This window comes from Narcine bancroftii, chromosome 5, assembly GCF_036971445.1.
Source record: "Narcine bancroftii isolate sNarBan1 chromosome 5, sNarBan1.hap1, whole genome shotgun sequence".
NCBI classification, from domain to species: Eukaryota; Metazoa; Chordata; class Chondrichthyes; order Torpediniformes; family Narcinidae; genus Narcine; species Narcine bancroftii.
Window position 1 is genome coordinate 243,742,919 of NC_091473.1, and position 16,299 is coordinate 243,759,217.

The following is a 16,299-nucleotide window of genomic DNA, read 5'->3' on the forward strand; positions in this document are numbered from 1 at the left end:
GCTGTGAAGGACGTCGGGGTGATTCATTGAATGGAAGGGACTCAAACTTGAATGCAAGTTGTCGGAGCGTGACCACCTCACACCTTCCCACCGTTTGTTACCTGGGATGTCAATCAGATGGCGCCCCGCCTACACCCGGAAGGGAGGTGGGTCGGTGCGGGAGCGCTGCCTTTTGACTCTGGCGGTCGGAATGCGGGCTAATCACTGGCTGCCCGAGCGCCTGAGCGTCAGAATGAAGCAGGCGAGGCCCGGGGCAGCGCGGACCTGCGGCCTGCACTTGTGCCTGAGGACGGTGGCGGGACTGGCGGCCCACCTGAGTGCGGTGGGGTTGAGCGTCTTCGTGGGAGGGTTGAGCCGCCTGGGCACCAGTGAGTGCGACGGGAAAGCAAACGGGCAGAGCGAAGGGGGAAGGAGGGAGAGGGGGGGAAGGAGGGAGGGAGGAGGAAGGAGGGAGGGAGAGGGGAAGGAGGGAGGGAGAGGGGGAGGAGGAGGAGGGAGAGGGGGAAGGAGGAGGGAGGGGGGAAGGAGGAGGGAGAGGGGGAAGGAGGAGGGAGAGGGGGAAGGAGGAGGGAGAGGGGGAAGGAGGAGGGAGAGGGGGAAGGAGGAGGGAGAGGGGGAAGGAGGAGGGAGAGGGGGAAGGAGGAGGGAGGGGGGATGGAGGAGGGAGAGGGGGAAGGAGGAGGGAGGGGGAAGGAGGAGGGAGAGGGGGAAGGAGGGAGAGGGGGAAGGAGGAGGGGGGGGGATGGAGGAGGGAGAGGGGGGAAGGAGAGGGGGAAGGAGGAGGGAGAGGGGGAAGGAGGAGGGAGAGGGGAAGGAGGAAGGAGAGGGGGGAGGGAGAGGGGGGAGGGAGTGGGGGGAGGGAGTGGGGGGAGGGAGTGGGGGAAGGAGGAGGGAGTGGAGAGGAGGAGGAAGGGAGTGGGGAGGGGGGGCAAGTGGGGGAAATGGGAATGATATGCAAATGGAGTATAAGGCTAGCGGCTGACTCTTCCCCCCTCCCCCCCCCCAGAAAAACCGGTGCTCCACCTACAAGCCGCAAGTTTAGATTTAGATTTCAGAGTTTATACAACTTTGAAATTCGAAGCCACAAATAAAGATTGTGATGGCATATTTGACACTTGTTTGGGCAAGGGCAGTCCCACCAACTCTCAGGAAATTCCAATATTATCCAAACAAAAAACAAAAAGCAGCATGCTTCTTTAAACCCCCATCAACCTCCCTAAACAGTTATTCCTTCCACTTGGAGTAAAACAAGAAAACCTGCAGATGCTGGGGTCGAGTGCAGTGTGCTGGAGAAACTCAGCAGGTCGTGCAGCACCCTTAGGAAGTAAATGTTTTGGGGCTGGGCCCTTTGTCAGGAATGAAGGGTGTAGGAGACAGTAGAGAAGTGTCCAGAGATTGTCTGGGTGAATTTAAGGATATTGTGGAGTAAGTGGTAAATGTGATTAAAATTGATGATTTCTGCTTGAGTTGAAGAAGCAGTAACTATGAAAAGGATTGCCAGTCTGTATGGAACCAGGACTGTTTCAGGTAGCCAATCAAATCAAAAGTTCATGGGAGCTTACTCAGCCACACCTGTAATCTGAAATGTAAAAGGGTTACCCTCAAATCTGGGCTATATTAGGTTTCAAAAGTGAAAGATTTATATCATTTTTTTCCCCTGGCGATGACTAGAAGCTGAAAGAAGAAGGCAGCTGCTTTAAGCAGTGCCTTTGCTGGTACACGATTAGAAATATTTTGTTCTGGGTGGTACTCAATGGTTTCTTCAAAATGCTCATCAGTTGAAAATTTGGTCTTTTCCAGGTCATTTCTCCTGGCATCCAGCCTGTATGACTGCAGCAGTAAGTACTTTTTTTTAACATAAACTAATGATTTGACACAAGTTATTCTTTCTAATCCAAGATGATTTTTTTTTAATAGGATTCTGAATGTGATTGTTTTATCAGGTTATTCATAATAGTTCTAGATTAAAATTGTAATTGATAGAATTTTTTTTGCTTTAAGTTAATGTGACTATCCTTTTTGACCAATATTCTTAACTTGTGTATCCTAGTATTTATCTGCTCAAGAATATACAAAGGAGGACTTGGTGTAGGCCCTTTGATTTCTTTCCGCATCAGTGACCGAGATCTCCCAGTGGCCAACCATTTCAATACCGCACCCCACTCCCATACTTAAATGTCTATCCATGGCTGCGTGCACTATCCCACCAAGTCCACCCGTAAACTGGAGGAACAACACTTGATTTTTCTGTCTGGGCACTCTCCAACCGATGGCATTAGCATCAACTTCTGCTAGCCTATTCTCTGTTTTCCCTCCCTTCCTCTTCTCTCTTCCTTTCCTCCATCTCTCCAACCACTTCCCTTTCCATTCACAGAACCATCCCTCCTCTCCTTGCTTGCTGCTGTGCCCTCCCTCCCTTATCCACCTATCCCCTCCTGCCTTTAGATATGTGCTCCTACCTCTTCCCCTCCACCATTTTGTTTACACTAACATTTTTCCATATCTTGAAAGGTTCAAGTGCGAAACATTGGTTGTGTATCTACTTTGCTCTATAAAGTACACTGTTTGACCTACTGAATTTCTCCAGCATTGTGTTTTACTTTGAAGCATCTCTGCCTTTTATCAAGATGATGGCTGATGAACCTCACTACCATTTTTCTGCAGCATCATATTGACCCCTAATTCTCTTAGTATCCAGTTGATACCTGTTTTGAATGAAGGAGACCAAGCCTTTATAACTCTTTGAATGCCACTGCCTGAAGACCTTTCTTCTTGTTTCAATATTAAATGACCTAAGTCTATTCTGTGACTTTGACCACTGGTTCTGAATTCTTTACTCTCATAAAAATCCTCTGTCTTTATCCATCCTGTCAAGCTCTGCAAGTATTTTGAGTTCTAATGAGTTTCTCGTTCTTCTAGGCTTGAGAACCTAGACATAGTCTGCACAGATAATGCTCATACAGGAAGCCTATCATCTCTCTCTCTCTCTCTTTCTCTCTCTCTCTCTTCTACTACAAACAAATGGAATGAAATGCTGCTTCATGGTTTAATTTTTTTTAAATTGGCAGAAGAATTGGTGAAATTCTATTTGTGTTTTTAGATTAGCAGCAGGTAGAATATAAGTTGCTTTCGTGAAAATACAGCTATTGTGATCTCTTCGCTCTAGTTTTTATTGGCAACTAAAAAATTTGCATATATTCTGCATAATTAGTTAATCAAGAATCCATGAGAATCTCAGTCTGGAAGCAAATGTTGCTGTGCTGCTCCATTTTGGGAGCCTACACCTGGAATCCATAATCCTTTGATAGGAAGTAAGAAACCAGGGCAGCACGGGTTTGTGCAACGCTGTTACTGGTACTGGTATTCGCATCCTGTGCTGTCTGTAAAGAGTTTGTACATACTCCTCGTGCCTGCGCGGGTTTTTTCTGGGTACTCTGGGTTTTTTTTTCTCCCCACTGTTCAAAAATGTAATGGAGATTTATAGGTCAGTTGGGTGAATTTGGGCCGAAAGGGTCTATTACCATCCTGTATGTCTAAATTAAAAAAAACATTTAATTCTATTGGCAAATTTCAGAACCCAAGGGTTGATAAAGTTTTGCAGCCAGTGGTCTAGTCTCCATAGGTGTTCCAGAGTCTTTGGAACCACTTTGTGGTTTGAATACATATTCTGATTACTTTTTGCGGGTGCTGACTCTTGTAGGAAATGCTTCAACCATTTCGTCAGAGGGATGGTCTCATCAGCAGAGGTGATCATGATCAATTAGTTAAATGACGTTGTTTGACTAGGACATTGACGCAAATTTCCCTGCTCTTTGAGACAATGTTGTGGGATCTTTCACTTACTGAGATGGCTGGCAGAGAACCTCAAAAGTGTTGTCATTTTTTTAAATATATATGGTTTGAAATGTTTGTAGATTATTTGTCAATATTTATCACTTTAGTTTCAAGGCTTTGCACAATCCTTGGTCCAGTCCCCAAATGCATGTTTCAGCAAATATTACCAAAGCCCAGTAGCTCCATTTGTAACAATGTAAGATAACAAATTGCTATTTAATACAGATGTTCTAGTTACCGATCTAATTCTCCAGCTCATACTATTTTATTTTTAACATTCTCTCTACCTGATTGTTCTAGACCAGGGGTGTCAAACTCAAATTCACAGAGGGCCAAAATTAAAAACTTGGACTAACTCGTGGGCCAAACTAAATATTTATTGAAAATTTTCAACAACTTCTGCATGTTTTCTCCTCTTTCAACATATGTAATGTTAAACTTTTTCTTATTAAAATAAATGTTTAATAATAGTTTGGGTTAAATTCTTTCCAGAAGAAGCATTAACAAATGAGAAATAAAATATTCAATAAATAATATTTCTCTATAGCCTTTAAGCTCCTTTTAAATGTATTTTTTTTCACAAGCCAACAAGTCAAAAAAATAACAACTTGCTTCAATGAAAATCCAATCTTTCAACTATGAACAGTCCAAAGTGAACCAAAGAAAATACTAATCCAAGCTTAGCTTGCTACACTGTGATTTACTCTGATGCACCTGGGTCTAAACCAGATACTTGGCATCTCTTCTTAGATGCAAGTTCATCAAACTCTGGGGTCAGAGTTTGCCTCCCACCTGTCTTGAAAGGTCCTGTTTTCTGTCTTTCGTTTGGCCATTTTTCGTAAGGGGTTTATTACATGTGAGTTGGGCGACAGGTCGCAGATGTTAATGAAAGTAAAGAGAGGAGGTGGGGGCGATTAGCGGGCTGACGGGCCGGCGCCCACGCATTTGCAAAGCATTCTGGGATTTGTAGTATTAGCTGTACATGCGCTATACTGGCGCGGCGGCCAGCGGGCCAGCTCTAATACATATTTGATATGATCTTGCGGGCCAAATATAATTATATCACGGGCCAAATTTCTGAGTTTGACATGTGTGTTCTAGACATTAGTGCAATTAAGTTATTAGTAACTACTTACATTTCTTTAAAGCATGTCCTTTTTTTATATTTTATTTATAAATTTTAAATCATATAACACAGTCTTGTCATTGATGTAGGATTATAAACAGCCATTTCTTTTTTAATTTTATTTATAAATTTAGAACCACACAAATAAAGCATAATGAAAACTAATTCAAATCAATACATACATATGTGGCGGCTCACCACTAGACAGGCGAACCGGCCCCGCTTGTCAGTCACGCGGCGGGGCAGCCGGCCAAAATGGCGCCGTCGGGCGTTTTCCCTTCCTCCCAGCATGGGCCTCAGAAGCCAGCTCTGGGGGACCACGTGACGCCTGGGTGACGTCAGCGCCCTCCAGCGCTGTTCTCAGCCAGGTCCAGGTTGGGAGTATAAATGCAGCCAGCAGCCTGCAATAAACCAGTCTGCTCACTGAGCTCAACCCATCTGGTTGTGTGTGTTATTGCAGGAGCAGGTGTCGCTGATGCTACGCATGTGATGTATAAAAAGAAAAAGATGAGAAAACCTCCCTATGAATCCCCTCATCCCCCTACAAAGAAGAAGAGAAAGAGAGTAAGAAAGGGACAAGAGCCCTTCAACAGGGGGTACCTACTACTTTAAAGTTTCTTATAGTATACTGAAACCTTAAGGAGAGCTTCATTTAAATATTAACACCCATATTTTGTAAATAAGGGCTCCATATCTTCCAAAATATATAATATTTTTTTCTTAAATGATGAGTAATTTTCTCAAGTGGTATACAACTCCAAACCTCAGCATGCCATCTATCTATACCCAGATCTGTGTCAGACTTCCAAGTTATGGCGTAAGCAGCCACTTCAACTTGAAGTTCCTAGTACCAATGTGATAAGGGCCAGACAACATTTCTGCACTGTTGATTGAAGAATAAATATCTCCCAGATACCCAACGGGCTACCTCCATTATTTTCAACCATCGGTATCACCAGTGATGGCCTTGCATTTGATTTCTTTGCTGAAGTTAGTCATGTAGGATAACCAAGTTGTCTTCATTGAAGTCCTCTTATGAAGTGCCCCGAGAGTTGGAATCCTCTTCAGTGAGATTCTTGATCCCATTAAAGGTGGACTTTCATTTTGGAAACACAGTGTTCAGATTTGTTTGCATTGACCTGAAAACCAGTAATAACAGCCATGAGAATTTTGGGAGAGAATTAGAAAAGTATGGTGTTTGGCTGATTGTGCCAATGTTGAATGAAGCCAATGGAGAGATGAGAAATGCAAGATTGCACTGATTACACTGGACAACGAAGATTTTGCTTCCTGAACACATTTTGCTGTATTGTGGATTTAGGGGTGCTGATCACGAAAATCACCGTAAAATTTTCCTATCACAAAGCTTTTCAGTTATACCCTATTTTTATGATTTCCTGTCATATTTTGTCGACTTTAAACCATCATGTGCAACGTCATTGAAAATTCATTTTCTGCATTTGCGCTTGGTTTTCTTCCCTGCTGATCTTGATGCGGTCAGTGACGAATATGGTGAAAGGTTTCGCCAGGACATTGCGATCATGGAAAAGCGGTACCAGGGCAACTGCAATCCATTAATGCTGCCAAAGTTATTATTGGACACTGACACGAGAGGCATTAGATGCTGAGTTCAAACGAAAATCAGTGACAAAACATTTTCAAGTCAATTGAACTCACGCAATGTGCCAGCGTCTTTATGCAATTAAACCTGATAAATTCAATAAAAGTTAATATAATGTTGCTCCATCTTCCTACATGATGCAGCAAATCTGAAATTATCTTTGTGTTCAGCTTATAAGCCCCAATTTTTGAAAAAAATTGTTGACCAGTATTAACAGCACTGAAAAGGGGGCAGAAAATGCTAGATACTGAATGAGCCCAAATAAGCTGTATTAATGAGTCCTGCATTTGGTTTCCTTTGCAGGTCTGTTTTTGTATGACAGAAGCCGTTCTGACCTTCTCGAAGGACAGCTCCCCATTTTTCTGTTGCTCGGTTAAAGCAAAGGTGCGACTTCACTGGATGATGCAAGTCCTTGCCATGATCCTTGGCTCGATTGGCCTCATTTTCATTGTTTCCAGCAAGAACATCTCCGAGTTCCCGCACCTCACCTCTTGGCACAGCATCCTGGGAATTGGGACTGTCATTGCTGTTTGTGGTCAGTTGCAGTGTGGCCTCTGTCTTCTCTTTCCAAACTTGATCACTACCTACTCAGTAGGTAGGCTGCGACTTTACCATACCACATGTGGTCTAGTGGCCTACCTGATGGCAACAGCTACAGTCATTTTGGGCTTGTGCTCGGATTGGTTCAAAGCCCAGGTTAATGTGGTTTTGTGGTACTCGTGCTTAATTGTTCCACTGATTCCAGCTCTCGTTATCATGAACCAGATCAATAATGGTTACCTGTCCAAGAAGAAAATCGAGATTTAATATTAGATCAATACCAGAGTTGGCTCCGATTGTGCTCTTTGCACATTTCTTAGAGTCCTGTGGCAGCTTGAAAGTTGGGTGAAATTGAAGACTAATGATTGCTCTGGGCAAACATTTATACAAAACTGCCTGTAAGAAGCTTTTCAAGATTCCTTTAATTCCCACCTCCCCCTGCCCTTTCACACCCATTCTATGCAATGTGTCTTTTGCTACATTTCTCAGTCGACTCTCCTGGGATGTCCCATAATTGGAAATAAAATGGATTTTTATCAGATAACAAGGATCAAAATGGATGTTAATTCGTTCCTCTGAAATGTGTGATAATGCAAAGTTTCAGGGTTGTGGATACAATGAAACATGTTGGTATATTGCCTTTTACAGGATGTGAATTGTTCTTGCATCTACAGACTTGACCTTGAGCTCTGTAGTGGGGTGAATGCAGGGCAGAGAGAAAATCCATGGCTAAGTAACACCCCATTTAGTCATAGAATGAGTTGGCTATCCAAGCAGAAATAAAATATTTAAAATTATGGAAGATGCACATTTTATAACACATTTATTTTTGTATTTGTACAGCTTTTAACAGCAATGATGGAAATACTTCTGTATAGTTGGATTTTATATTTGGTTCAATTGTATATTATGTAAGCAATACTGTATCAAAAATAATTAATTTTTTTGTAATGTTATCACTGATGTTTCATTGTTGCATTTGTTACAGGTATCTTGTCCTTGTGAATTTTTAAATGCACTTGCTGGAATTTTTGTTCTTATATTTGTTTCTATAAGTTAATAAGAATGCAACATTTTTCTAGGTGAAAGCTCAGGAATTTTTTATGCATTATCAGGCTGAACAAAATTTGCATGAATTATTTTATGATTTCAGTTTTTGAAATTTTTTTAAAAGTAAAGCAACTTGTTGTAATCAAAATGTTAAATTGTGCCTTTTACTCTAGTAGAAACAAACCTAAGAACAAGAATCATATTTGAAGGCTGGAAAATAACTTGGGAAATATGTTCCCATTATATTGTGATGTTCCACGGAGCTAAAGGCTGGAAGCTTCAGGTTGTTAATGTAGAATAACAGATGCCCAAAGATTTTATAGGCTGAATTGTTCAGACGAAAGCTGATGTAAACTCCCTAAATAAGCCACTAGCTGAACAAAATTATTTTGGGCTGAAAATTGACAAGCTTTATAATAGACTTAACGTCAGTGTGCTGCTAATATTTTGGAATTTATTGTGTTTTGTTGGTCGGAAAAGTGGAAAGGCTGCATTTGTTCAGTTAAGAATACATTTTTGGAAATTGGATTGAAAAAGTAAACGTTAACATCCTAAGTAATAATATTCCTATTTTTATAACATAGACCTTTATATTGGGCAGTTTGGTTGTGTTTGGTAATGTCTACCCAGATTAAAATAATTTTCCCCTTTTAAAAACTATGATTCATGCACTTTAATGGCCAAAATATTCCTGTAAAATGAAACCTTGTGTATACCAGAACTTTTTTTCTCTGCCATTCACCGTACAATAGAATATTTTACTTCCGATATTAATGCACTGGCCTTAACTTCTCCAATAATGGTAAATTGCAGTGAATCAAACTCAAATTCTCAGTTAGGTTATAATATCCAATAGTTTACAATGGAGTTGAATTGAGCACTTTTTTCTGTTTAGTTCATCCAGATAATCCTTTGACAATCATTTCTCCAAAAGCAAAAGTCATTTGCAATGCTGGTTTCAGGCACTAGATGTAGTTGTATCATGGTATTTAAATGTACTTGGAAAATGAACTACAAAATGGAATATGAAGTTTTCTCTAATTTTGTTTGCATATTATCCATGAATTTCCTGGTACTTTATATAAATTTTAATATTTGGCTGTAATAAAATTGTGAGCTTTAGTTTGCACTGTTTAAAATTGTATGTGAAATTTAACAGCAAATTGGTTAATCTTTTACATGCAGCAAACCTTTTGTAAGAACCTTTGTCCCTGGTGATCTCCAGGCCTTGTGACATGACTAGTATAGCCTTTGTGATAGCGCCTCAAACCCTGATTAAAATGAACTTGGATGAACATGTCCAACACATCAATTGGAAAGGCAAGGTTATTCTGGGCCTTTATATTTAAATGTATCAGCTGCAGTTTTCGGGTTAAGGGTGAGCTTGTTTTTAATTCATCATCTTGAATTGAGACAACAAACAAAATGGGTGATACACATGTATAATAGATACATTGCATTCACACATTTCATTTACTCTGTATCATAAAGCCAGATGTATCATTTTAATAACCTCCTTATGAAGAACTTCAGGCTACAGTTGTCAAACAGGTTGCTGCCAGACCAACAATATAAATTCTAAATATTTTATGTTGCAAGGTCTTCAGTTCAGCTAATTTTTTATTTATTTTGGCTTTAGCCTACTGATTTGTTGGATGGTTGTTTACCCATTATCTAAGAAACGTTCAGTCTCTTGTTAGTACCAAAAGTTATAACATGAAAGAAGTTTGTTTCCAAATATTATTTGTCAAGTGGGAGGGAGAATTGTAAGATGTGTGGTTCTTGTTGAAAAGGGAATAGAGTTCACCAAAAGTTCCTTAAGTATTACTATCTCAGGAGACCAGCTTTCCACAGACATATTTCACAAACTCACTAACTCCCACAATTTCCTCGACTACACTTCTTAACACCCTGTTTCCTGCAAGGATTCTATTCTCTTCTCACAATTACTCTGTCTGCTACATCTGTTCCCAAGATGGGTCTTCCAGTCCAGATCATCCGAAATGTCTGCCTTTTTTCACAAGCGTGGCTTTCCCTCCACCACTATCAACTCAGCCCTTACCCGCATCTCCTCCATTTCCTGCTCATCTGCCCTTGTTCCCTCTTCCCCCCGATGTAACAAACGCAGGATTCCTCTTGTTCTTGCCAGTCTCCCCACCAGCCTCCAATGCATTATCCTCTGCAATTTCCACCACCTACGTGATGCCACTACTGAATACATCTTTCCCTCTCTGCCTTCCATAGGTACAACTCTCTCTGTGATACCTTCCGAAGTGCCACACGTGCCAACACTTCCTCCCTCATGACCACTCGGGGCCCTAGGTCGTCCTTTTAAGTAAAGCATCACTTCACTTGTGCATCCATAGGAGTGATCTACTATATTTGATGCTCCCTTTGTGGTCTTCTCTATGTCAGAGAGTCTGGGCACAGATTGAGAGATCGCTTTGTTGAACACCTTTGCTCTGTTAGTGATGGGAATCTCCCACTGGCCATCCATTTCAATTCTGCACCCCACTCCCTTGCTCACATGTCTGTCCATGGTTTCATATACTATCCCATCAAGACCACTTGATTTTCTGCCTGGACACTCTCCAGCCAGATGGCATTAGCATCAACTTCTCTGGTTTCTGTTCTCCTTTCTTCCCTTTCTCTCTCTGTCTTTCCTCCAGCTCTCCACACCCTTCCCTCTCCTTTTATTGAGCCATCCCTCCTCCCCCTGCTTGCTGGTATGTTCTCCCTCCCTTACCCACTATTACCTCTTACCGTTGGACAAAGCTCCTCCCCCACCTACCCTTTTGTTTGGGTGCCTGCCAACATTTTTCCATACTTTGATGAAGGTATCTTTATCTTTTCTATATAAAGGACACTGCTGAGTTTCTCCAAAATTGTTTTTACTCACAAGATTACTTAAGAGTTACTGTGTCAGGTGAGATTTTATTTCAGTTTATGTAAAACAAAAAACCGGAGGAAGGATACAGGTCATTTATCCATGATCACCTGTTCTGCTCCCTCCACTCCCACTATCTTTTTCTTCATTGCCGTTCTAAACATTTATGCAGCTTATTTAAACATTTATAAATGCTTATTTGGCTTTCAGCTGTGTTTGGAAGTCAGCGTGATGTGCAAAGGAGAATGATTTTTAATATAAATTCAAAATTCACCCCTTGCTGGACTTCCTGGTAATTCAAAACTCACCTTTTCTAACAACGTGTCTCCCTGAGATTACAGATATTTTGAAAATTTGCAAGGTTTCATTACCCATTCACCACTTATTATCTGTCTTAGCAACGAGTAGATCTCTAAGATGGTAAGGTAACTTTAATCTGTGGTCTTTGTTGATTAAGCTTACCCACTGCTTTGGAATGCCGTTCTAATTGAGGATATCAGCTCAGGCCTTGCAGATGTTGTCTGTGCTCTATGCTTTTTCAGGAAAAGTCTCCCTCTGTTGTGAGAGTCTGAGAGAAATAAAAGCTGCCCACTCCCACAATTCTGAGGTCTTTTAATCCATGTCCTACTGAATTGAACTTTTTACCAGAGTGACAAAGTCAATCATCAACTCCTGAGGGCACTTGCATAATGGTTTGTAGTAGAGTGATATTCTCATTGGATTCCATACTCCACGCCATCCCTTTCAGCTTCAGATTGATAGTTACTTCAAGTGGCTTCACAGGAGTATAGGCCTGATGGTGATGGGCAGCCTGTGATCAATACTTTTCAACAATAAGTCCTCTGTTTTGAGAATCATTTTTGAGGTGTCAGAAATGGCTCCTGCTCTTGAAATGAGTCTTGGGAATATGTTTAATCTTTCAGAATCAGGAAGGGGTGTGAAATCTACAGGCAATAGTGTTGCTGTGAGCCTACAAAACATGTCATCGTTTTTCAAGACAACTTTGTGCATTTTTCGTGGCTTTCTGTGTCGTCACAGCTGTTATCCAGAACAAGACGAGATCCCCAACCTGTTGCCAGAGTAAAAATATGGCCTGGAGTTACTAACCTGGTCACCATTGATGTGTAGCCTGATGGTACTTGCCAATGTCAGTATTAAAAGTGGTATCTCAATAGGTTGTTGTTAGACTGCAGGTATAAGCAGCAATATTTTAGATTTTTTTTTAAAACTTCCATTATACTCGTGATTGTATCATTTTCTCTCAGCCAAAGACCTGTGGCTCCAAAGATGAAACTAGAAGGTGACTTCCTTTGTATTGGTTAAGTCAGTGGTTCCCAACCTTTTTTTCCACTCACACACCACTTTAAAGTATTCTCTATGCCATAGGTGCTCTGATTAGTAAAGGATTGCTTAAGGTGTTATGTGGGTTGAAAGAAAAAGTTTGAAAATCACTATTTTAATCATACCTCATTGACTCGTTATGTGCACGGTTTCGTAACTCCAAAAGAAATGGGCCAAGGACAATTTTTCTCAAGCAAAATATTTCAGTAACAATTGGGTCTAGAGCAGCGATTCCAAACCTTCCCTTCCCACTCACATACCACCTTAAGCAATCCTTTACTAATCCCAGAGCACTGATATGGCTTAGGGATTACTTAAAATGGTATGTGAGTGGGAAGAAAAAGGTTGAGAACCACTGGTCTAGGTAGTGTAAGGTAAAACATCATGAGATGGGAATGTGTAAGGAGTTACCCTGTACAGGGCTGTAACAAGATGTGAATGCATCCTTGTACTTACAAGATAAGAGAGACATTGATGGATTGAGAGGCAGGAAGCTAGCAGGGAAAGGATAGCAACAGTTTTAGTCATTGGACAAGTAATGATATGATGATGTTCTAAGCATGTATCCAAGGGTATAAAAAATCACCATTTTGCTGATAACGGCAGAATGCATTCTCCGACTAACATGGTTAGTCGCAAGTGTTACAATCCGGTAATAAAGAACAAAGAACCCTGATTTCGACTCAGTCTGGTGTTTGTCTCACTCATTCATGAACAAAGCAGACCTAACAGTAGTGAAGGTCCTTGAGGATAGAGGCTGCTTTCTTGAGACACCGCCTCTTGTAAATTATCTTGATAGAGTGAAGACTGATGCCCATGATGGCACTGGCCAAATTCACAACTCTGTAGCCTTTTCCTGCCCGTTGCATTGGCATCTCCATACTAGACAGTAATGAAATCAGTCAGAATCCTGCCCACGGTACAAAGTTTTCGAGAATCTTCGGTGATGTACCGAATCTCCTCACAAAATATAGCTGCTGGTGAGCCTTCATGATTGCATTGACGTGGAGGCCCCAGGATAGATCTTCAGTGATGTTGATATCCAGGAATTTGAAGTTCTTAACGCTTTTCACTGCTGACCCCTTTACGTTCTCCTGATGAGAAGTTAAAAATATATTACTGAAGTTTTGAGCCTAAGCCCTTCTTCAAGTCCAATTTTTGAGATGTTTTGGGAAGCCACTCCTAAAATAAGATGGTAGTAAACTTATGGAACAACATGTTTTGAGGAATTCAACCTTCTGACTTGGTTTTAGTTTTGATTTTTTTTAAAGACTTTAAAACCAAATTACTATTTTTTTCCTCCAGTTTCCAAAGGAGATGCTATACTAGGGGTCTATTTTTGCTCCCAAATCTTTCTCCATCTCACCTCGTTTTTATGAGATCTTCTTTTGGTTGAAGTCTCTCTGTTCCCCGACGTGGGTCTTTCTTAGGAACATAGGAAGTAGGAACAGGAGTAGGCCAAAAATGGCCCATCGAGCCTGCTCCGCCATTCAATACGATCATGGCTGATCTAATTTATGACCTAACTCCACCTACCTGCCTTCTCCCCGTATCCCCTAATTCCTCTATCATGTAAAAATTTATCTAACCGAATTTTAAATATGTTTAATGAGGCAGCCTCAACCACTTCCCTGGTTAGAGAATTCCAAACATTTACTACTCTCTGGGAAAAACTATTTTTCCTCATCTCTGTCCTAAATCTACTCCCCTGAATCTTGAGACTGTGTCCTCTCGTTTTAGTTTCCCCGGCCAGCTCAAAACACCTTCCTACATCTATCCATACCCTTCATAATCCTATATGTTTCTATAAGATCTCATTCTTCTGAACTCGAGCGAATACAATCCTAGACGATTTAATCTTTCATCATAAGTCAACCCCTTCATCCCAGGGATCAACCTAGTAAACCTCCTCTGGACTGTCTCCAAAGCCAGTATATCCTTCCTCAAATATGGAGACCAGAACTGGACACAGTACTCCAGGTGTGGTCTCACCAGTACCTTATACAGTTCTACTTAAAAAGTGAAAATCTGTTGTTTCATTTATTGCCTTCATCCAAAGAATTTTCAGAATTTAGCTAAGATCTTGATGTTTGATTCCATCTTTTAATGGGACACTCAAGATGGCATCATCATCTGCCAAGGCCAACATTGTGCATCTCCTTTGTCTCTCTGGTGTCCCTCCATTCCCTTGATATTCCAGTGTTGAAATGAGTTGAACAATTGCAATATTAGAAAGAGTGGGAGGGGAATCACCTTGTTTAACTCCCGAAATGATGTTTATTCTGTCAGTTTTATTACTGCTGAATTCAACGATGGTAGTGGTGTTACTGTATATCACCAGATCCATAGAAACCTTTGGAATTTCCACTCTTTGTATAGCTTTTTGTATACGTTTGAGGCCCACTGAGTAAAAAAGCTATGGCCAGGTCCACAAACAAAATACCCAGTTCTTCATTATTTGTTTCAGTGCCACCTGTGGTGTTCTTCAGGAACATGATATTCTCATTACATCTGGCTGTATTTATCAGAAATTCTTTTTGATGTTGGTTAATTTTAACAGCTTTGCCGAGACACTTCGTCATAATTTTTGTAAATAAAAACCGTTAATAATATAGGTCCAATAGTAATTGGCCTCCAATTATCTAAGCTTTTAAGTTCTGGGTCTTCAGATTTTTTTTTTTGAATAGTACAGGACTTAGGCCAAAAGTTAAAGAGCTGGTGCATATTTAGACCTGTGGTATTCTTAATTGGCTGGAGAGGTCTTCTTGACTCCTCCAGATTGACTTTCCTGAGGAGCTGCTCAGAATCGACCTTGCCTTGGCAATCCTCCATTTTGTTTAGATCAGCCCTGTAGTTATCCATACCCAGTTTTTTTTTCTCTTGAAATATTTTCTGACCACTTTTTGAAGCACACATTGGCTCTGTCCTGATGCACCCATTGCCCTCTTTAGTTGAGGTGGATATTGGAGGTTTGGTGAGCAATATTTTGCAACCATGGTGTGACATGGTGAGGGTGTGAATGTGTGGTCCACAGCTAATCAAGTGTTCCAAATCAGCCATTCTCAGTGGAGGTGGGGTGGGGGAGGGGGGGTTATACAGCCCTCTGGGGGCCATGGACTGAAATCTTTTTATGTAGTCACTGGGAGAGAAGTATGATGGATACCATCTAAATTTGACTGCTTCACAGATAAAGGGGGCCATAAACATTGAGCAAAGTCGTCAGAGGGCCATAGCCAAAATATATTTGAGAATGGCAGCACTTTTTCATTCTGAATGCAATAGAATCTCATCTGGCAGCTTGTCCATATGCCCACCACCCTCTGTAATTTTTTAAAAAGTTACCATGCAGGTTCCAATCAAATCTACCCCCTACCACCTTAAATCTCTGTTGTCTCTCATACCACAATGAGTAGGTCCTGATTTGATGATACCACCTTGCCTCCAGCATGCAAACTAGGTAGCTTTTTTTGTCACCAAAAATTTAAAATAGATTTCTGCATCAACTTGGAAGTCACGATAGACACGATTACATATTTAGCCATATGCAGCTACATTCGAATGAATGTGAACAGATTGGATTCATTTTTCCTGGTGCAAAATGATAATTCCAAAGTGATTTTAAAAAAATAATAATAATTCTGTTCTCCTTATTTATCTTTTTTCAAACTTTATTTAAAAGAATAGAAAAAACAAAACATACAGTTTAATAATAAAAAATTATTTTATAAATATATAGTAAAAAAAACAAATAAAAAAAACCCATTCCACTCTCACACCCCTTCAGCCAGCTCCCTTAAGTGGAGCAAAAAATATAGATTATATATATAAAAAAAGAATATTATAAATGTTAATAACATTTCAAAGTATATCTAAATGCATATATTTCAAATAGGGAGACCA

General features: G+C 40.7%; 1 protein-coding gene across 1 annotated transcript; it reads left to right on the forward strand.

The window, feature by feature from the left end:
* LOC138765119 (probable transmembrane reductase CYB561D1) lies at positions 1 to 9,483 on the forward strand. The gene is made up of 3 exons (XM_069941892.1): positions 1 to 368; positions 1,801 to 1,838; positions 6,885 to 9,483. The coding sequence occupies exons 1-3, from the start codon at positions 107 to 109 to the stop codon at positions 7,386 to 7,388; spliced, it is 804 nt and encodes a 267-aa protein (XP_069797993.1). The 5' UTR covers positions 1 to 106; the 3' UTR covers positions 7,389 to 9,483.
* Positions 9,484 to 16,299: the final 6,816 nt, after the last annotated feature.